The sequence below is a fragment of the Mustelus asterias genome, unplaced genomic scaffold, assembly GCF_964213995.1.
Source record: "Mustelus asterias unplaced genomic scaffold, sMusAst1.hap1.1 HAP1_SCAFFOLD_106, whole genome shotgun sequence".
Lineage (NCBI taxonomy): Eukaryota > Metazoa > Chordata > Chondrichthyes > Carcharhiniformes > Triakidae > Mustelus > Mustelus asterias.
The window spans coordinates 252,664-274,620 of NW_027590150.1; the positions used below are offsets into that span (position 1 = coordinate 252,664).

Consider the following 21,957-nt stretch of genomic DNA (forward strand, 5'->3'; position numbering starts at 1 on the left):
GAAGGGAACAAGAAAAAAGATGGAAAATTATAGGCCAATTAGCCTAACCTCAGTTGTTGGCAAAATTCTAGAATCCATCGTTAAGGATGAGATTTCTAAATTCTTGGAAGTGCAGGGTCGGATTAAGACAAGTCAGCATGGATTTAGTAAGGGGAGGTCGTGCCTGACAAACCTGTTAGAGTTCTTTGAAGAGATAACAAATAGGTTAGACCAAGGAGAGCCAATGGATGTTATCTATCTTGACTTCCAAAAGGCCTTTGACAAGGTGCCTCACGGGAGACTGCTGAGTAAAATAAGGGCCCATGGTATTCGAGGCAAGGTACTAACATGGATTGACGATTGGCTGTCAGACAGAAGGCAGAGAGTTGGGATAAAAGGTTCTTTCTCAGAATGGCAACCGGTGACAAGTGGTGTCCCGCAGGGTTCAGTGTTGGGGCCACAGCTGTTCTCTTTATATATTAACGATCTAGATGACGGGACTGGGAGCATTCTGGCCAAGTTTGCCGATGATACAAAGATAGGTGGAGGGGCAGGTAGTATTGAGGAGGTGGGGAGGCTGCAGAAAGATTTAGACAGTTTAGGAGAGTGGTCCAAGAAGTGGCTGATGAAATTCAACGTGGGCAAGTGCGAGGTCGTACACTTTGGAAAAAAGAATAGAGGCATGGACTATTTTCTAAACGGTGACAAAATTCATAATGCTAAAGTGCAAAGGGACTTGGGAGTCCTAGTCCAGGATTCTCTAAAGGTAAACTTGCAGGTTGAGTCCGTAATTAAGAAAGCAAATGTAATGTTGTCATTTATCTCAAGAGGCTTGGAATACAAAAGCAGGGATGTACTTCTGAGGCTTTATAAAGCACTGGTTAGGCCCCATTTGGAGTACTGTGAGCAATTTTGGGCCCCACACCTCAGGAAGGACATACTGGCACTGGAGCGGGTCCAGCGGAGATTCACACGGATGATCCCAGGAATGGTAGGCCTGACATACGATGAACGTCTGAGGATCGTGGGATTATATTCATTGGAGTTTAGGAGGTTGAGGGGAGATCTGATAGAAACTTACAAGATAATGAACGGCTTAGATAGGATGGACGTAGGGAAGTTGTTTCCATTAACAGGGGAGACTAGGACGCGGGGGCACAGCCTTAGAATAAAAGGGAGTCACTTTAGAACAGAGATGAGGAGAAATTTCTTCAGCCAGAGAGTGGTGGGTCTGTGGAATTCATTGCCACAGAGGGCTGTGGAGGCCGAGACGTTGAGCGTCTTCAAGACAGAAATTGATAAATTCTTGATTTCTCGAGGAATTAAGGGCTATGGGGAGAGAGCGGGTAAATGGAGTTGAAATCAACCATGATTGAATGGTGGAGTGGACTCGATGGGCCGAATGGCCTTACTTCCGCTCCTATGTCTTATGGTCTTATAGGGAATCAAGTAATAGACACAACAAAGTAATAATCACAAATAAAGTAGTAATGACAGAGGAACTACTAATTCTGATTTTTGAACCCAGCCAGTGTCTGCATCTTCTGAGAATGAGAGTCAGGGGAACTAGAAGGAAAAAACTTGAAAAACTCTCCATTGTTCCAGACGATAGCAGAAGGAGGCCATTTAACTCATTGAACCTGCACTGACACCAATCCCAGCCAGGTCCTGTAGGGTGGTGGAGGCAGACACGCTGACATCGTTTAAGACTTACCTGGATAGTCACATGAGCCTGGGAATGGAGGGATACAAACGATTGGTCTAGTTGGACCAAGGAGCGGCATGGGCTTGGAGGGCCGAAGGGCCTGTTTCCTGTACTGTACTGTTCTTTGTTGTTCTTTGTCCTACCCTGTGCACATTACAACTTCTGGTCCCCTGACACGATAGGGCAATTCAGCAGGGCCAATCAGCCTAACTCACACATCTTTGGAGTGTGGGAGGAAACCGGACGAAACCCACGCAGACACAGGGAAAGCGTGCAAATTCCATATGGACAGTGAAACGAGGCCGGAATTGAACCCGGGTGCCTGGTGCTGTGAGGCAGCAGTGCTACCCACTGTGCTCCTGTGCTGCGTGCATGGTTTCGAGAAATGGAGCACAGCAGAGTGCCCATTCACAATAGACACATTCACAATTCACAGAATTCACAATTTATCTGTATAGCACGTGAGAAACAATATTTTTCACCATATACTAACACGTGACAATACTAAAACCAATAATTTATTTTAATATTTTTATTAATTGATCTCAATTAGTAACAAATCCATTTTCTGTTGCTATTTGGTTTTTCAATGGCCCTGTTGTTACCCAGCATTCCCCGTGGGTTTGAAAGTGCCTGATTTCCTTCACAAGAGACCAGTGCGCAGGCTCCATGCTGCATCTAGAGCATGCGCAGTGTCACTTGTTCGGATGCTTGTGTGCGGCAGACGCTTTTCTTCAGCTGGTGAGAATCAGTGGGGCGGAGGGAGGAATTAGCCGGGAGTCGGGGTGGGGAGGGATCGGAGGCTTCACAAACACTTGCTGAAAGCCGAAGGCCCGAATAAGACCCTGCGGGTCCCGGGTTTGCTGCTTTGGGGATTTTTTTCTTGGAGCAGGCCCAGGTTAATGGCCGCCATCTTGGTCCAGCAAGGAGCGGAGCGCATGCGTGGCCCTCTTGGTGACGCAACAGAGAGGGGGCGGGGCTTCGGGGTCCCGGTCCCCAGGAGAGAAAATGATTGTGTGATTGATTGACAGGCCCTGGTGAACGGAGCTGCTGCAGAGACTGTGGACATCCTGAGAACATCAGTGTGTTAGCGTCAGGAGTAGGCCATTCAGCCCATTGACCTTGCTCTGTCATTCAATAAACTCGTGGCTCATCTGATTAATTCTATTATGCTGACTGCCTCCCTCAGATAAAAAATAGTCTAACTCAGCCTTGAATTTATTAAATGACACCAGGTTAAAGTCCAACAGGTTTATTTGGTAGAAAGAGCCACACCGGGAAGTGGCTTTTGCTACCAAATAAACCTGTTGGACTTTAACCTGGTGTTGTTAAACTTCTTACTGTGTTTATCCAAGTCCAATGTCGGCATCTCCACATCTTTATGAAATGACCCAGCCTCCAGTGCTTTCTGTGGTAGAGAATTCCACAGACCAATGAAATTTCTCCATCTGATTCGATTTAAGAACATAAGAAATAGGAGCAGGAGTAGGCCATCTAGCCCCTCGAGCCTGCCCCGCCATTCAACAAGATCATGCCTGATCTGAAGCGAATCAGTTCCACTTACCCGCCTGCTCCCCATATCCCTTAATTCCCTTAGCGATCAGAAATCTATCTACTCCATGATTTAAACATATTCAACGAGGTAGCCTCCACCACTTCAATGGGCAGAGAATTCCAGAGATTCACTACCCTCTGAGAGAAGAAGTTCCCCCTCAACTCTGTTCTAAACCGGCCCCCACTTATTTTGAGGCTGTGCCCTCGAGTTCTGGTTTCCCTTCTAAGTGGAAAGAATGTCTCCACCTCTACCCTATCCAGCCCCTTCATTATCTTATACGTCTCGAGAAGATCACCCCTCAGCCTTCTAAACTCCAACGAGTACAGACCCAATCTGATCAATCTCTCCTCATAAGCTACACCCCTAATCTCTGGTATCAACCTGGTGCATCTTCTCTGCACTCCCTCCAAGGCCAATATATCCTTTCGCAAACAAGGGGACCAAAACTGCCCACAGTACTCCAGTTGCGGCCTCACCAGTGCCCTGTACAGTTGTATCAAGACCTCCCTGCTTTTATATCCTATCCCCCTCGCGATAAAGGCCAACATTCCACTCACCACCTTGATCACCTGCTGTAGCTGCAGACTGAGTTTTTGCGATTTGTGCACAAGGACCCCCAGGTCCCTCTGCACAGTCGCACAATGTAATTTTTCTCCATTTAAATAATATTCCAATTTACTATTATTTCTTCCAAAGTGGATAACCTCACATTTGCCAATGTCTATTCCATCTGCCAGATCCTCGCCCACTCGCTCAGCCTATCCAAATCTCTCTGCAGACTTTCCGTGTCCTCCAATAATAATTTATTATTGTCACATGTATTATCATACAGTGAAAAGTATTGTTTCTTGCTCGCTATACAGACAAAACATACCGTTCATAGAGAAGGAAACGAGAGAGTGCAGAATGTAGTGTTACAGTCACAGCTAGGATGTAGAGAAAGATCAACTTAATGCAAGTTAAGTCCATTCAAAAGTCTGACAGCAGCAGAGAAGAAGCTGTTCTCAAGTCGGTTGGTACGTGACCTCAGACTTTTGTATCTTTTTCCTAAAGGAAGAAGGTGGAAGAGAGAATGTCCGGGGTGCGTGGGGTCCTTAATTATGCCGGCTGCTTTGCCGACGCAGCGGGAAGTGTAGACAGAGTCAATGGATGGGAGGCTGGTTTGTGTGATAGATTGGGCACATTCACGACCTTTTGTAGATCCTTGCGGTCTTGGGCAGAGCAGGAGCCATACCAAGCTGTGATACAACCAGAAAGAATGCTTTCTATGGTGCATCTGTAAAAGTTGGTGAGAGTCGTAGCTGACATGCCAAATTTCCTTAGTCTTCTGAGAAAGTAGAGGTGTTGGTGAGCTTTCTTAGCTATAGTGTCAACACGAGGGGACCAGGACAGGTTGTTGGTGATCCGGACACCTAAAAACCTGAAGCTCTTGACGCTTTCTACTTCGTCCCCATTGATGTAAACATGGGCATGTTCTTCTTTATGCTTCCTGAAGTCGATGACAATCTCCTTTGTTTTGTTGACATTGAGGGAGGGATTATTGTTGCTGCACCAGTTCACGAGATTCTCTATCTCATTCCTGTACTCTGTCTCATCATTGTTTGAAATCCGACCCAGTACTGGGGTGTCGTCAGCAAACTTGAAAATCGAATTGGAGGGGAATTTAGCCGCACAGTCATAGGTGTATAAGAGTATAATAGGGGGCTGAGAACACAGCCTTGTGGGGCACCGGTGTTGAGGATGATCGTGGAGGAGGTGTTGTTGACTATCCTTACTGATTGTGGTCTGTGAGTGAGGAAGTTCAGGATCCAGTTGCAGAGGGAGGTGCCGAGACCCAGGCCACAGAGTTTGGAGATGAGTTTCATGGGAAGAAGAGTGTTGAAGGCTGAGCTGTAGTCAACAAATAGGAGTCTGACATAGGTGTCCTTGTTATCTACGTGTTGCAGGGTTGAGTACAGGGCCAGGGAGATGGTATCTGCTGTGGACCTGTTGCGGCGGTAGGCAAACTGTAGTGGATCCAGATAGTCCGGGAGGCTGGAATTGATTTGTGCCATGACTGACCTTTCGAAGCACTTCATAATGATGAATATCAGAGCCACCGGCCGATAGTCATTAAGGCACGCTGCTTGGTTTTTCTTCGGTACCGGGATGAAGGTAGTCTTCTTGAAGCAGATAGGGACCTCAGATTGTTGTAAAGAGAGGTTGAAGATGTCTGTGAATACCTCTGCCAGCTGATCCGCACAGGATCTGAATGCCCGTCCGGGTATCCCATCCGGGCCAGTTGCTTTCTGTGGGTTGACCTTCAAGAAAGCTGCTCTGACATCTGCAATGGAGACCCCAGATACAGGTTCTTCCAGGGCTTCCAGGGGGAGAGCATGCTCTCACTGACCTCTTGCTCAAAGCGAATGCATTGAGCTCATCAGGGAGGGGTGCGTTGGAGCTGGCGATTTTACATGCCTTCATCTTGTAGCCTGTTATGTCTTGCAGACCTTGCCATAGTCAGCGGGGGTTGGTGTGGCTCGCCTGGGACTCTAGCTTGGTCCGGTATTGTCTTTTGGCATCTTTGATGGATCTCCTTAGATCGTATCTGGTAACAAAGAAGTTAGATAAAGGAGAACTAGTGGACCTGATTTATTTAGATTTCCAGAAGGCCTTTGACAAGGTGCTGCAGAGGAAACTGTTAAATCCGTTAAGTGCCCATAGTGTTAAGGGTGAAATCCTGGCATGGATAGAGGATTGGCTGACTGGCAGAAGGCAGAAGTGGGGATAAAGGGATCTTTCTCAGGATGGCAGCCGGTGACCAGTGGTGTGCCTCAGGGGTCAGTGCTGGGACCACAACTTTTCACAATATCCATTCACGATTTGGAGGAAGGAACTGAAGGCACTGTTGCTAAGTTTGCAGATGATACAAAGATATGTAGAGGGAGAGGTAGTAACGAGGAAGCAGGGAGGCTGCAGAAGGACTTGGACAGGTTCGGAGAGTGGGCAAAGAAGCGGCAGATGGAATACAATGTGGAAAAGTGTGAGGTTCTGCACTTTGGAAGGAGGAATGGAGACAACAAGTATTTTCTAAATGGGGAAATGCTTAGGAAATCAGAAACAAAAAGGGACTTGGAAGTCATTGTTCAAGATTCTCTTAAAGTTAACGTGCAGGTTCAGTCGGCAGTTAGGAAGGCAAATGCAATGTTAGCATTCATGTCGATAGGCCTAGAATACAAGGGCAGGGATATATTTCTGAGGCTGCGGAAGGCTCTGGTCAGTCCCCATTTGGACTATTGTGAGCAGTTATGGTCCCCATATCTAAAGAAGGGTGTGCTGGCTTTGGAAAAGGTCCAGAGGAGGTTCACAAGAATGATCCCTGGAATGAAGAGCTTGTCCTATGAGGAACAGTTCAGACTCTGGGTCTGTACTCATTGGAGTTTATAAGGATGAGGGGGGATCTTATTGAAACTTACAGGATACTGCGAGGCCTGGATAGAGTGGATGTGGAGAGAATGTTTCCACTAGTAGGAACAGCTAGAAATAGAGGGCACAACCTCAGACTAAAGGGCCGATCCTTTAAAACAGAGAGGAGGAGGAATTTCTTCAGCCAGAGAGTGGTGAATCTGTGGAACTCTTTGCTGCAGAAGGTTGTGGAGGTCAGGACATTGAGTGTCTTTAAGACAGAGATAGATAGATTCTTGATTAATGAGGGGATCAGGGGTTATGGGGAAAAGGCAGGAGAATGGGGATGAGAAAAATATCAGCCATAATTGAATGGCGGAGCAGACTCGATGGGCCGAGTGGCCTAATTCTGTTACTGTGTCTTATGGTCTAATGAGTTGAGACTGGGGTGGCGTCGGACGATGTCACTGAGGTGGAAATAGACAGTCTTGATGATGATGTGGCTGGAAGCTCATCCTGGAGTGAAATATTTCACCATGGTTGTGAACAGCCTGGTTCCGGCTCCGACAGGGAGTGGAGTTTGTCGTGGGGACTGAAGACAATGGGTTCAGACTTCCCAGTATTTATATGGGTGAAACTTCTGTTCTCTTAGTCCTGGATGTCAGACAAGTCAGGATGGTGTGTGGGTTGGAGGGGAACTTGGAGCTGATGGTGCTAACCACTGTGCTACCGTGCTGCAGAATGCTAAATGGAATGAGAGAGAGAGAGTGTATGTGTGAGGGGCGTGGGTGGAGATTTAAAGAATGTTCCATAGAAACTACAATTGTCTGTTTTGAATTTCTATCATGTGCTGACAGTGATGATTTTTGTAAACTGCTTTCAGTGGATATTGGAAGGAGAGGTTTTGACTGGAAAAGCACTGAGATTCTCACACCCGTATCAGAGTGTTCCAGTGCACTGATTGTGGAGAGACACAAGGACTCCGACACCATGGAGAAACCATGGAAATGTGGAGACTGTGGGAAGGGATTCAGAGCCCCATCTGGGGTGGAATCTCATCGACGCAGTCACACCGGGGAGAGACCGTTCATATGCTCCACTTGTGGGAAGGGATTCAATCATTCATCGAATCTGCTGAGAGAGAGAGAGAGAGAAAGATTGAGAGAGAAAGAATCCAACCCCTGCAATCACTTGTGAACTTGTTGGTGTTGCTGCAGGTTGGATGACCGATTGAATCCATTTCCCACACACAGAGCAGGTGAACGGTCTGTCCCCAGTGTGAACTCGCTGGTGTCTCTGCCATGTGGATGACCTCCTAAACCTCTTTGTGCAGTGAGAGCAGCTAACCAGTCTCTCGTCAGTGTGAATGGGTTGGTGGACCATCAGTTCTCGAGAGCTTTTGAAGCCACTCCCACAGTCAGAGCATTTAAAGGGTCTGTCTTGGGTGTGAGTGACCTTGTGGCTCAACAGGTTGGGCAACTGAGTGAATCCCTTCCCACACACACAGCAGGTGAACGGTCTCTCCCCGGTGTGAATGCGCTGGTCGGTCAGCAGATTGTTTAACCGAGTGAATCCTTTCCCACACACAGAGCAGGTGAATGGTCTCTCCCCAGTGTGAACTCCCTGGTGTGTTTGTAAATGGGATAACTGAGTGAATCTCTTCCCACACACACAGCAGGTGAATGGTCTCTCTCCAGTGTGACTGCGCCGATGAGTTTCCAGTGCAGATGGGAACCTGAATCCTTTCCCACAGTCCCCACATTTACACAATTTCTCCATGGTGTGGGTGTCCTTGTGACTCTCCAGGCTTGACAATTAGTTCAGTTACAACATAACATGGGTGCGGTCTCTCTGCTGCAATGTATTTTCAGGCTGTTTAACTGGTTAAAGTTCTTTCCACAGTCACTCAGGTGTGTGCATGTTTCAGTGTGTGTGTGTCTCGGTGCTTTTCCAGTCACACTGATGTTTAAAATCTCCTGAAGCAGACAGAGCAGAGAAACATTTCCATTCTAGATTCAAAGCTCGATGATATTCAGGTCCCAATGAACTGAGTGACTATGTTAGATTTTGATGTGAGGTTTGGTTTGATATTCGTCTTTAAATCTTCACCTTCTGATATCCTGCAAAAGGAATTTACAAACATCATCAGTGTCAGCACAGGATAGAAATTCAGAACAGACAATTCTAATTTCCAATGAACATTCTTTCCTCTCTCATCCCCAAAGCTGTGAATCTCCATCCCACACACTCTCCCTCCATTCTTACTCTGCTGTATCTAATATTCACCCTCCCAATTCTCCTGAAGGTACTGATTGAGGCTGATTGACAGATCCATGCTCACTGCTTCCTGTCCACCACACACAAATCATAAGAAACAGGAGCTGCGGTTGGCCATTCAGCCCATCGAACTGCCTCAACCATTCATTGAGAATTGGCTGATCTACCGCAGCATCATTTCCCACGCTATCCCCCAGATAGAGAGAGAATAGAGCCAATGTTTCGAGTCTGGAGGGAGGAAAGAATGTTCCATAGAAATTAGAATTGTCTGTTCTGAATTTCTATCCTGCACTGACACTGATGACCTCTGCAAACTTGTTTTACAGGAAATTGAAAGAGGAATCACAGACCGAAATCTCAGACGTTGTGTCTAGATCTGACAGAGTCATATTCCTCGGGACCTGAATATCATCGGCCTTTAAATCAAGGAGAAATGGTTGTCCGGTCTGGTGACTTGAAAAGATTTCAAACATCAGTGTGACTGGAAAAGTGCCAACACGCTGCAACACTGGAGTGAGTGTGTTCTAGTGCATTGACTCAAGAGCTTTAACCAGTTACACAGCAATAAATATCACACCATTCACAGCGGGGGTGGGGGGACTGTTCTGTGTGTGGACGAGTGTTCAACTGAAGAGAAAGGAAAGAACACCTGCACCATGGAGAAACCATGGAAATGTGGGGACTGTGGGAAGAGATACAGAGCCCCATCAGAGCTGGAAGATCATCGGCACAGCCACACTGGGGAGAGACCATTTACTTGCTCTCAGTGTGGGGAGGGATTCACTCGGGTATCCCAGCTGCAGAGACACCAGCGAGCTCACACTGGGGAGAGGCCCTTCACCTGCTCTCAGTGTGGGAAGGGATTCACTCGGTCATCCAGCCTGCAGGCACACCAGCGAGTTCACACTGGGGAGAGACCGTTCACCTGCTCTGTGTGAGAAGGGGTTCAGTCAATTGGCTAACCTGCAGAGACACCAGCGAGTTCACACTGGGGAGAGGCCGTTCACCTGCTCTCAGTGTGAGAAAGGGTTCAGTCATTTAGCTAACCTGCAGAGACACCAGCGAGTTCACACAGGGGAGAGACCTTTCACCTGCTTTCAGTGTGGGAAGGGATTCACTGATTTATCCACCCTGCGGAGACACCAGCGAGTTCACACTGGGGAGTGGCCGTTCACCTGCTCTATGTGTGGGAAGGGGTTCAGTCAATTAGCTGAGCTGCAGACGCACCAGCGAGTTCACACTGGGGAGAGACCATTCACCTGCTCTCAGTGTGAGAAGGGGTTCACTGATTTATTCACCCTGCGGACTCACCAGCGAGTTCACACTGGGGAGTGGCCGTTCACCTGCTCTGAGTGTGAGAAGGGGTTCAGTCAATTATCTAACCTGCAGAAGCACCAGCGAATTCACACTGGGGAGAGATCGTTCACCTGTTCTCATTGTGGGAAGGGATTCACTGATTTATCCACTCTGCGGAGACACCAGCGAGTTCACACTGGGGAGTGGCCTTTCACCTGCTCTATGTGTGGGAAGGGGTTCAGTCAATTAGCTAAGCTGGAGACCCACCAGCGAATTCACACTGGGGAGAGACCGTTCACCTGCTCTCAGTGTGGGAAGGGATTCACTGATTTATTCACCCTGCGGACTCACCAGCGAGTTCACACTGGGGAGAGGCCGTTCACCTGCTCTCAGTGTGAGAAGGGGTTCAGTCAATTATCCAACCTGCAGAAGCACCAGCGAGTTCACACTGGGGAGAGACCGTTCACCTGCTCTCAGTGCGGGAAGGGGTTCAGTCAATTATCTAACCTGCAGACGCACCAGCGCCTTCATACTGGGGAGAGACCGTTCACCTGCTCTCAGTGTGGGAAGGGGTTCAGTCAATTATCCACCCTGCGGACACACTAGCGAGTTCACACTGGGGAGAGACCATTCACCTGCTCTCAGTGTGGGAAGTGTTTCAGAGTTTCATCCGCCCTGCTGAGACACCAAAATGCTCATGAGTGATTCCAGGGGTTGGATTCTGCTGTTATTGTTTCTGCTCTCAATTACATCCAGGACTGCATTTTGTTCATTCTCACAGTTGGTCAATGGGGAGGGTCGGAGGGTTTCTTTCTGCTGGACTGGCCGGTCTCATGACTTTGCCTCCAGTGGGCTGATGCTCTTTGAGTCTTGTTGCGAATACCTGGTTTCAGATTTCACACGGATCACAGAGTGACAGGGTGTGAGGAAGTTAAGAGTTACTATTTCTGTTTGAAACTTCCCAAATGCTCATCCAATTTCCTTTGTAATTGTTTATTGTCTCCACTTCCTCCACCCTCGTAGGCAGCGAGTTCCAGGTCATTACCATTCACTGCATCAAAATATTCTTCCTCACATCCCCCCTTCCTCTCTGACCCAAAACCATAAATCTGTGTCCCCCTCGTCCTTCTCTCGTCAGCTAATGGGAACAGCTTTTCTTTGTCCATCTTATCTAAACCTGTCAGAATCTTGTCCACCTCTATCAAATCTACCCTCAACCTCCTTGCTCCAAGGGGAACAACCCTAGCCTGACATTGACAATAAAGAACAAACTAACAGAATATGTTAATACCTGAAATCAAATGGGAATGTTTAATTTCTGTTTTAAAGAAATCATGAATATATTGTCCCGTACAATAAAGGGATTTGAATAACTCAGCTTGAGTGCAGTTGAATGAAATGTCTCAATCGCGTATCCACCCACAGTCGAGAGGAAGTGTGGAATGTGTAGCTGGAAATCCCTCCCTAACAGCACTGTGGGTGTACTTACACCTTCGGCATTATAGCAGTTCAGGAAGGCAGTGTTGGCGCTGATCGTGGCCGAGGCAGCTACATACAGCCACATATTCTGTTATAACTGAAGGACTGCAGATTAAATGTGCGGCATTATGGGACTGGACTATCTTGACCACATTCCTGTGACTGCTCAGTTTCTGCAATCATGAACCATTAAAGCTGCTTAGCAGGGTCCTGACAGAGGACCTGGTGAGAATATTTACTCAGAATGAGTGAGAATGAAACTTATTCCAGGACCGGCTGGTGTTCAGTGGCTGAGATTCCCGAATCTGTAAAAAGGGGGTCTGACCAGTGGTAGGTAGTCCGGTAAGAAGCGTTCTCATGCATTATTTAAATTATTTTATCATGAAGTTGTGATCAGAACTGTGAGGGACTTGTAACCCAATAGTTGTTGAATTGACGGTAAACTCCAAGTAGCACTGGACTGAAAAGGGGGTCTGACCAAGAAGTGAAGTGATCTCAGGCATTGTTTAAATTACATCATCATTGGCCAACTTCCCCTTTGTGATGTCACAATGGAGTCCTGCCTGAATCAGCCAATAGGAATCACTCTGCTCCGCGGTGACGTCTCCGGGTTCCAGTGCTCAGGCCCGGGCGCACGGACCCGGGAGCCCCGCCCCCACCCATTGTTCCCCTCCCCCTACACCACATCGAGCCAAGGTTTCCAGGCAACCGGCTGGCGGCTCCGGCCAGAGCGAGAAGCTGCTCGGTGATCTCCCCCTCCCCCCGGCCCGGGACTGCGCATGTCCAAGGGAGGGGGAAGCTGCGAATTGCAGGGCAGATCCTGCCCCCTGACCTTCTGAGGTGTTGATTAATAGGAAGAGTTGGAGGACCGGAAGGACTCTGGTCCTCCAGCTGATCAGAGCGCGGGCTTTGCGTGAATGAAGATTGAGCTTCAGACAGACTGAAACTTCCTCCTGTCTCCAACATCAGAGAGGTTGTTTCTGTAGTGAAGTGGTTGTCACGTTTGCCTGACACGCGAAAGGTCCCCGGGTCAGAACCGGGCAGGAATGTTAATTTGTTAATTCCAGCATCAAAGTGGGAAGGGGGAGGAAGGTGAGCTGTTGCCTGCCTGCCTGCTGTCGTCTGGCCTGCCTGCCGTCTGGCCTGCCTGTCTTCCGTCCGTCCGCCCACTGGAGGGTGCTCTCTCCCTGGAGGGAGAGAGGACACGGAGTGACTTTCTTTCTTTTTTCTTTCCATCTATGGGAGGGAGGACTGCACGTTTCAACATCGAGGGACTGAGTGGTTGGGCTGGTGCCCTCATCATCAGAAGGTCGGTGCCTGAAAGGGATGGGGGGGTGAAGTAAATTCAGACTGTTTTTTCCATCTGGGGGGGGGGGGGGCGGTGAAGACACCCCGGACTTGAACTGTTTGCGCCCAAAAGGGCTGGAGGAGTAAAGTCCCCCACCCACTGCTGCTGCCCCCAACACCGGCACCCCCTCCCCTCTTTCCCCCTGACTGGGGCACCGGCCCCCCCTCCGTGCCTTGTCCCTCGTCCTCCCTCCTGCTCCTCCGACCTCCTCTCTCCTCTCTCGCTCCGGGGAGAGAGCACCTAGATCCCCATCCACCTACCCTACCCTCCCTTATTTTTCCCTCCTCTTATACGCCCTGCCGTGGCAGAGCCTTCTCGGCCCACCTATGCGGGCGTGGCAGCTACCAGAGCCCCCGCCGCTCCCAAGGCCCTGCCACCTTTTTCGTTGCTCACGCGGCAGCTCGGGGTTAAGTGCTACGCCCACCCCGACATGTCCATCGAGGCCTGTGTCAAGGCAATGGCTGGGGTTGTCGGCCCCTCAGCCATTGTCGCGGCCTCTAAGATGTACGGCCGGGCCGTATTCTTTTTGAAGGCCACCCACCCGCCACATTTATCATTCCCCGCGCGCCGCCCTCTACCTTGTATTGTTCTCGCTTCCAAGTTGAAACCGTCCGTCCGCCGCCGCCATTACCCGCACTGCGCATGCTTCAGGTCCCGCCCCTCATTCACTCCGATTGGTTGGAGGACCAGCCGCTCCCGCTCGGTCCTCCAGCCCCGCCCCCTCTTCCTATTGGTCCGGAGCTGGCGTCAATCAGCTCCCGGGCATTGTGATGTGGAGCATGCGCAGTGTCATTGCTGTCCTTGGCGCTTGTTTGTCCCGGAGAAGCGGAGTCAGCGTTAGGCGGTGGCTGGGAGGATTTGGAAACACTTTGTGGATCCGCAAACCCTTCAGAATCATTGTCAGCTCCCTGGTTTGCAGCTGCGGGGCTTCTCCCTCCCTCCCGGGAACAGGCCCAGGTTAACGGCCCCATCCTGGCTCAGCCACTGGAGGATGGTTCACATCAGAGGATGGGGGAGGGGGACAATAAATAAGAGGTTACACTTTGGCCTCAAATCAATGAGGACTCTGATCTCTGGGAAGGAAGGAAACCCTGGGAGGTGGGCGGGGAGGATTCACAAACACCCGCTGGAGGTCCCAACACCCCCAGTAAGACCCATTGGTTTTATTGTCAGTCTGCAGACAGGAGCTGGAGAACTGAACCCAGACAGAGGAGAGGGAGGGAGAAAACTGGGAGTGGAGGAAAGAAATGGTGAGATGGGTTTGGATTTCAGCCCAGGGAGGAGGGAGAGTGTGTGGGACGGAGATTTACAGATTTGGGGGAACAAGAGAGGAAAAAATGTTCCAGACGAACTAGAATTGTCTGTTCAGAGTTTCTATCGTGTTCTGACAGTGATGACTTTTCTAAACTGTTTTTACAGGATATTGGAAGTGAAAGATTGGCAGACAGAAAATTCAAACCGGACATCACATCTGACAAAGTCATTCAGTTCCTTCGGAGCTGAATATCATTGGTCTTTGAATATAGAAAGAGAAATATTTGTCTGTTCTGCCTGTGGGCAAAGAAATTAAACATCAGTGTGACCGGAAAAGCATCGAGACAAACACACACCCGAGTGAGAGTGTTCCAGTGAACTGAATGTGGAAAGAGCTTTAACCAGTTACACAGCCTGAAAAAACATCACAGTTCACAGCAGGGTGAAACTACGTGTATGTTGTGTGTGTGGATGAGGCTTGAACTGATCATCCAACCTGGAGAAACACAAGGACACCCGCACCATGGAGAAACCGTGGAAATGTGTGGATTGTGGGAAGGGATTCGGTTTCCCATCACAACTGGAAGTTCATCGGCGCAGTCACACTGGGGAGAGACCGTTCACCTGCTCCGTCTGTGGGAAGGGATTCACCCATTCATACAACCTTCTGACTCACCAACGGGTTCACACTGGGGAGAGGCCGTTCACCTGCCCTGTGTGTGGGAAGGGATTCACTCGCTCATCCCACATTGTGACACACCAACTTGTTCACACTGATGAGAGAATGTTTACATGTTCTGACTGTGAGAAGAGTTTTAAATGCAAAAAGGATCTGCTGACACACCAACGAATTCACACTGGGGAGAGACCGTTCACCTGCTCTGTGTGTGGGAAAGGATTCATTCAGTCATCCCACTTGCAGACACATCAACTTGTTCACTCTGATAACAAACTTTTTAATTGTTCCCACTGTGAGAAGAGCTTTAAAAATAAAAAGGATCTGCTAACGCACCAATATGCTCACACTGGGGAGAGGCCATTCACCTGCTGTGTGTGTGGGAAGGGATTCAGCCGTCCATCTGCCCTATTGAACCACCAGAGAATTCACACTGGGGAGAGGCCCTTCACCTGCTCAGACTGTGGGAAGGGATTCACTCGTTCATCCAACTTATTGAATCACCAGCGAGTTCACACTGGGGAGAGGCCGTTCACCTGCTCTGTGTGTGGGAAGGGATTCAGTCAGTCATCCAACCTGCTGACACACCAGAAAGTTCACAGTGCGGAGAGGCCATTTACCTGCTCTGTCTGTGGGAAGGGATTTTCTCATTTATCTTATCTTCTGAAACACCAGCGAGTTCACACTGGGGAGAGGCCGTTCACCTGTAATGTCTGTGGAAAGGGATTTATTCAGTCATCCCACCTGCTAACACACCAGCGAGTTCACAAACGACTGCAAGGTTTGGATTCTACTCTTAATGATGCTGTTAATCATATCCAGGACTGAATCGTGTTCACTCTGACAGTCTTCATCCGTTGAGGTTTAATATTCTGAATAAATATGAAATAGACCAGCTTTGTTTTTTAAAATTGTTGTCGATTTTTGTCTTTCCCACCTGACCCCACATCACCAGGCTGGAGCTCAGAAAGGACAATCGGGGGAGGATCATATGGCAAACAGGACGCAGTCCTTCAGGGTCACAGAGAGGGACAAACAGCACTTTGCTCTTCCTCATCTCTCTTCACGACAGCAAAGTACCCGTGTGGTTTAATCCTGAGATGTGCAAGAACCTCAGTCGCTCCCTTCTATGTTTCAGCGCTCCTAGACCAGGAACAGAAGTTCCTTTACAACTGTGTTTAGAGTCAGGAAGAACAACAGTGAATGCTGGTAGGATGCTGCTAAATCAGAGATTGGTGCAAAACTCGGATCTGTTCCTGACTGAGAGTGAAACGGCAGGATTAGATTTCCAGACTGAAAATGCAGAAAAGTCTAAAATATTTTAATGTGTTTGTGTCAGTGCCAGTTTATTGAACAGAAACCAGTTTAAAATAAATTGGTTAAAGTCTGCATTAAAGTAGCAGCTGGAGAGTTCAAAGGAACCTGTTATCTGCTGGGACAATTGGACAACAATTTGATTCCCAGATAAAAAGGAGCTACAGCGTGTCCAAGAATTCCCAGTTTTATTGATGAGGCTTCCCACACATTGTCCTTTTAAATAAACCTCACTCCTATCAACCTTTAACCATTATAAACAGAATAGAGAGAAGAGTGAAGCTGTGCCTGTCCCTTTAACTGGAAACTGAACAGCATCAAGCCCCAACTGTCCCTTTAAGAATGAATGATGTGTTCAGCTGAAGATTCCTATTGGTAGTTTTCTGGGTGATCTCCTTATTTTGGATTATTCTCAGTGATCCTCAGTTGTGTGAACCTCTTCTCACTCACTTAATATCTCTCCTCTCTGTCAGATACTCACTTAATATCTCTCCCCTCTGTCAGGTACTCACTTAATATCTCTCCTCTCTGTCAGATACTCAATATCTCTCCTCTCTGTCAGGTACTCACTTAATATCTCTCCTCTCTGTCAGATACTCAATATCTCTCCTCTCTGTCAGATACTCAATATCTCTCCTCTCTGTCAGATACTCAATATCTCTCCTCTCTGTCAGATACTCACTTAATATCTCTCCTCTCTGTCAGGTACTCACTTAATATCTCTCCTCTCTGTCAGATACTCAATATCTCTCCTCTCTGTCAGATACTCACTTAATATCTCTCCTCTCTGTCAGGTACTCACTTAATATCTCTCCTCTCTGTCAGATACTCAATATCTCTCCTCTCTGTCAGGTACTCAGTTAATATCTCTCCTCTCTGTCAGATACTGACTCACTTAACATCGCTCTCCTCTCAGACACTCATTTCACTTACCTTCCACCTCTACACTCAATTAAACACGCTCCTTTCACTCCCTTACCTCTCTCTCAAATACTGTCTCAGTCACTTAACCTCTATCTTTCTCTCAGACACTCATTCATTTAACTTTTTTATGTCAGATAGTGCTGAAACTCACTTAATTTTTTTATTCTCTGGTTATCTCTCTCTAAAAAAGCACCAAACACCTTCAATCTCTCTTCTCTGTCTGAGACAACATCGAATTTACAGAGACTCAATCTTCTCTCTCTGTTTTTTTTATTCATATGTGGGACACAGGTGCCGCTGACTGGCCAGCATTTATTACCCATCCCTAGTTGCCCTTGTTCAGAGGGCAGCTGAGAGTCAACCACATTGCTGTGGCCCTGGAGTCACATGTAGACCAGACCGGGTAAAGACAGCAGATTTCCTTCCCTAAAGGACATTAGCGAACCAGATGGGTTTTTCTGACAATGGTTTCATGGTCATCACTCGATTCTTAATTCCAGATGTTTTGAATTGAATTCAAATTCCACCATCTGCCATGGCGGTATTCGAATCTGGGTCCCCAGAAAATTTGCTGAGTTTCTGCATTAACATCTAGCGATAATACCACGAGGCCATTGTCTCCCCACTTCTCTCTCCCACTTCCTCTGACAGGCCCTGACTCACTCTCATTTTCTGATCACCCTCTTTGGGGGAAACTCATTCCTTTCTATAATTTCCCCTCATCTCTCCCAGTGATGACCCTCAGTCCATCTCCCAATTCATTGACTGTTAAAAACCCAAATAATCTTTGTTTATTGTTTAACATGGGAATGGAGATGAATGTAATGCTGAGAGCGGCAGCAATCTGTGTGGTTGTTCTTGATGCTGTCAGAGTGAGTTCACCCTCACAGACAGGAAGAATATTCACGGTGATAACATCTCAAACTGATGTCGCCTGTTTCACTCTCAGGAAATACAACTTCCTGTTTCTCTGCTGCCGGTTGCAAACCGCGCATCTCACTTCTGGGCAAAAAATAAATCCAGGGGCCACAATCTGGTGAGAACATGTATCAGTGCGGCCTATATCCATCCACAGAGACAGGGCAGAGTCACACAGGATCACATTGCAGTGACATTTACAAATGAGTCTGTTATTTCTGTTCAGAGTCTCCATTCCCGGATATAACGAGCTGTATTTGTGGATCAGTCACTGAGTTCCCTCTGCTCCCCATAGCTGGGGACTGATAGCCTGCTCCCTTATATTGTATATCATTCTCTCTGTATTGCTTGTTTCCTCTGTTTCTCAGCTTTTATCTCTGACCACCTCATCTTTCTGTTTTTTAAAATCTCTCTCAATGTTTCTGTCTTTCTGTCTCTCCTCTGTATCTCTCTCAGTCTCTGTGTGTTCCTATTTAACCGAGATGTTCAGCATCATGAAGGGTTTCTGATTGATTATAGAAGGAAAAACAGGGAAAAAAGCAGAAAAACTCAGCAAGTCAGAGAGAAACAGTTAACATTTTGAGTCCATATGATTCTTCAGGGCAGGAAAAACATGGGCTTTTCTGTCTTAGATCAGGGTACGTGATGGGGAGGTTTAATAGAGGTGTTTAAAATGACAAACGATTTATGATAGTGTCAATGGAGAGGAACTGTTTCCCAGAAGCAGGAGGGTCTGTCGATGGGGAGAAACTTTCCCAGGTGCAGAAGGGTCTGTCGATGGGGAGAAACTTTCCCAGGTGCAGAAGGGTCTTTCGATGGAGAGAATCTATTTCCCAGGTATTGGAGGGTCTGTCGATCGGAAGAAACTGTTTCCCAGGTGCAGGAGAGTCTGTACACAGAGGGGATACAGAGATTTAACATAATTGACAACTTAACTGGAGAGGGTGATGAGGATGATTTTTTACACAATAATTTGATGCAATCTGGAATGTACAAACTGACAGGTGCGAGAAGCAGATTTCAAGTAAAGTTTATTGGTCACAAGTAAGGCTTACATTAACACTGCAATGAAGTTCTGTGAAATTCCCCGTGTCACCACAGTCCGGCACCTGTTTGGGTCAATGCATCTAACTAGCACGTCTTTCAGAATGTGGGAGGAAACCGGAGCACCCGGAAGAAACACACGCAGACACGGGGAGAACGTGCAAACTCCACACAGTGACTCAAGCCGGGAATTGAACCCGGCGCTGTGAAGCAGCAGTGCTAACCACTGTGCCGCCGTGCTGCCCAGCCACCGTGCTGCCCAATTTAATAGTAAATTTCAAAGAGAATTGGATAAATACTTGCAGAGGGAATTTGGCAGAACGATGGTAAATGGGATTAATTGACAGTTCACTCGTCTTTGTGACATTCTGAATGTTTCTCTCCTGAGGTTTTAACATTTGATCTTTTCACAATGTGTCTCAAACAGAAGATCAAAACATTGGGTTTGATGAGCTGTCAGATCTGTTTCCCATGTGACTGTAACTCAAGAATTGCAGATAAGCATGAGAAGGAACTGATTATTTTCAGTTCCTCTCACAGGTACACCTCAATATCAGAAATCTCTGGAGTTCCCCATGTCCTCATTATTCTCCCCTTGAGCATAACAGCTCTCAGTCAAGTAGAGTCAGTAACACATGTCTCTGCCATGATGTTTGCATTCCTATTTTACCACTCACCTCCCAGTGACACTCAGCATAACACACAAACCTCAAACTATCATTGCCCCCTTACATCTTGTCCTCCTCTTACAAGCAAATATTTGTTGGGCCTCTTGTCTCCCTTAATGTCAGGTTACCTGCAGGCAAAATGACCTCAGCGACACTGGAACCGATCTTTGTGATTATTATTGTTACACCAGATTCCAATCAGCCCCAGGACCTGCAGTTGTAAAATGCAGTAACATTTTAATATCAGGCAGGTTATTGTCAAATAGTAAGTGGCAGAGTGACAAATAACAGAATTGGAATATATTATATCAATAGACCATGACTCACTCGCTATCAAATGAGACCCAAACTTTGGTTATGGTGCACGAGATATTGACTGTATTATCATTACATTGGATCCCCGGGTCTAGAATACCCGACGCTAAAATGCCACCCTGACTACCTTCCATGGGAGTTCACCTCTGTTAGCCTGACAGCAGTTTACATCCCACCCCACGCAGACGTGAAGACGGCATTGGATGAAATATACACCACCACAAATAGCCTTGAGACGAGGCCTTGTCCTGAGGCCTTGTTCATCGTAGCCGAAACTTCAATCAGGCCAAGCTCAAGGGTGTTCTACCAAGGTACCTGCAACACATCTCCTGTTCCATCAGAGGCCCAAACACCCTAGACCACTGCTATACAAATATCAAAAATGCCTACTGCTCTATCACCAGTCCACACCTTGGAAAATCAAGTCTGTGCTCCTGCTCCCAGCTTAAAAGCAAAAACTGAAATGGGAGAATCTGCCAAAGAAAGTTGTGCAATATTGGTCTGAGGAATCGGATGATCTCCTACTAGACTGCTTAGAGACAGTAGATTGGTCAGTATTTAAAAACTCTGTGACCAGCCTGAATGAGTCCTCCACCACAGTAACTGACTCATTAGTAAGCGTGTAGAAGACTGCGTGCCAAAGAAGCAAATCCATGTGTTTCCCAACCAGAAACCATGGATGAACAGGGATATCTACTGTCTGCTGAAGTTTAGATCTGAGACGTTCATGTCAGGCGACACTGACCTATACAAGACAGCCAGATATGATCTATGAAGATCCATCAAAGATGCCAAAAGACAGTACCGGATCAAGCTAGAATCCCAGGCTATCCACATGGATTCCCGTCGACTATGGCAAGGTCTGCAAGACATAAAAGGCTACGAGATTAAGGCAGGTAAAATCACCGGCTCCAATGCACCCCTCCCCACTGAGCTCAACACATTCTATGCCCGTTGTGAGCAAGAGGTCAGCGAGAGCACACCCTCCATCCCAGAAGCCTCGAATGATTCTGTATGTTAGGTCACCAGTGCAGACATCTGAGTAGCCTTCTCAAAAGTCAACCCATGGAAAGCAACTGGCCCAGACGGGGTACCCCAATGAGCACTGAGGTCCTGCGTGGATCAGCTGGCAAGGGTATTCACAGACATGTTCAACCTCTCATTACAACAATCTAAGGTCCCTACCTGCTTCAAGAAGAGGACCATCATCCCGATACCAAAGAAAAGCCAGGGCAGCGTGCCTTAATGACTATCATCCGGTGGCTCTGACAAACCATCTTTTTGTGATTCATGCACAAGGACACCCAGGTCCCTTTGCGCAGCAGCTTGCTGCAATTTATTACCATTTAAATGCATGGTTGGGGACCCCGCGCACCCCCGACATTCTCTCTTCCACCTTCTTCCATCGGGAGGGGGATGCTGAGGTCTTGGGGTCGCGTGCCGACCGACTCGAGAGCAGCTTCTTCCCGTGCTGCTGTCGGACTTTTGGGTGGGCCTATCTTGCATTGGGTTGGTCTTTCTCTGCACCCTAGCTGTGGCTGTGGCACTGCATTCTGCGCTCTCTCATTTCCTTCTCTATGAACGGTATGTTTTGTCTTTCTAGCGCAGAAGAAACAATACTTTTCATTGTATGCTAAAACATGTGACAATAAAAAAAAATAGTCCATTTTGCTGTTATTCCTACCAAAATGGATGACCTCACATTTACCAACATTGTACTCGATTTCTGTTGGCAAAATAGGTTGCATGCTTACTTTTTAATTATACAATGTTCAGAGCACTAAATTTGACACACACAATCATAGAATCCCTATAGTGCAG

General features: G+C 47.5%; 2 protein-coding genes and 1 pseudogene across 6 annotated transcripts in view; 2 read left to right on the forward strand and 1 right to left on the reverse strand.

The window, feature by feature from the left end:
• The window catches only part of LOC144484419 (uncharacterized), a 113,037-nt gene extending 99,276 nt beyond the window's left edge, over positions 1–13,761 (reverse strand). Inside the window, exons 1-2 of the mRNA XM_078202956.1 lie at positions 13,602–13,761; positions 7,851–8,743 (exon numbers count right to left, since the gene is read on the reverse strand). Of these exons, the coding sequence (XP_078059082.1) occupies positions 7,851–8,402 (552 nt within the window). The 5' untranslated portion in view covers positions 8,403–8,743; positions 13,602–13,761. The remainder of the gene's footprint in view (positions 1–7,850; positions 8,744–13,601) is intronic.
• On the forward strand, positions 2,382–12,226 carry LOC144484393 (uncharacterized; annotated as a pseudogene). Its single transcript, XR_013496082.1, has 2 exons — positions 2,382–2,425; positions 9,227–12,226. The product of XR_013496082.1 is annotated as an uncharacterized LOC144484393 (transcript).
• LOC144484399 (uncharacterized) lies at positions 12,358–18,623 on the forward strand. Of its 4 annotated transcripts, XR_013496084.1 has the most exons (3): positions 12,358–12,984; positions 14,443–16,829; positions 16,915–16,988. XR_013496084.1 is itself a non-coding variant. In XM_078202921.1 (2 exons), exon 2 carries the CDS (start codon positions 14,801–14,803, stop codon positions 15,779–15,781), a length of 981 nt encoding a protein of 326 aa, XP_078059047.1. In that variant the 5' UTR covers positions 12,358–12,984; positions 14,443–14,800; the 3' UTR covers positions 15,782–18,623. The 4 variants fall into 4 exon arrangements, 3 of the variants coding, with proteins under 3 accessions (XP_078059047.1, XP_078059048.1, XP_078059049.1); XM_078202921.1 differs by having other exon boundaries at positions 14,443–18,623; XM_078202922.1 differs by having other exon boundaries at positions 12,980–13,014; positions 14,443–18,623.
• The last annotated feature ends 3,334 nt before the right edge of the window (positions 18,624–21,957 follow it).

What these genes read in the sequence shown, in the direction of transcription:
- LOC144484399 (XM_078202921.1), top strand. Translation starts at nt 14,801, where the DNA reads ATGGAGAAACCGTGGAAATGTGTGGATTGTGGGAAGGGATTCGGTTTC.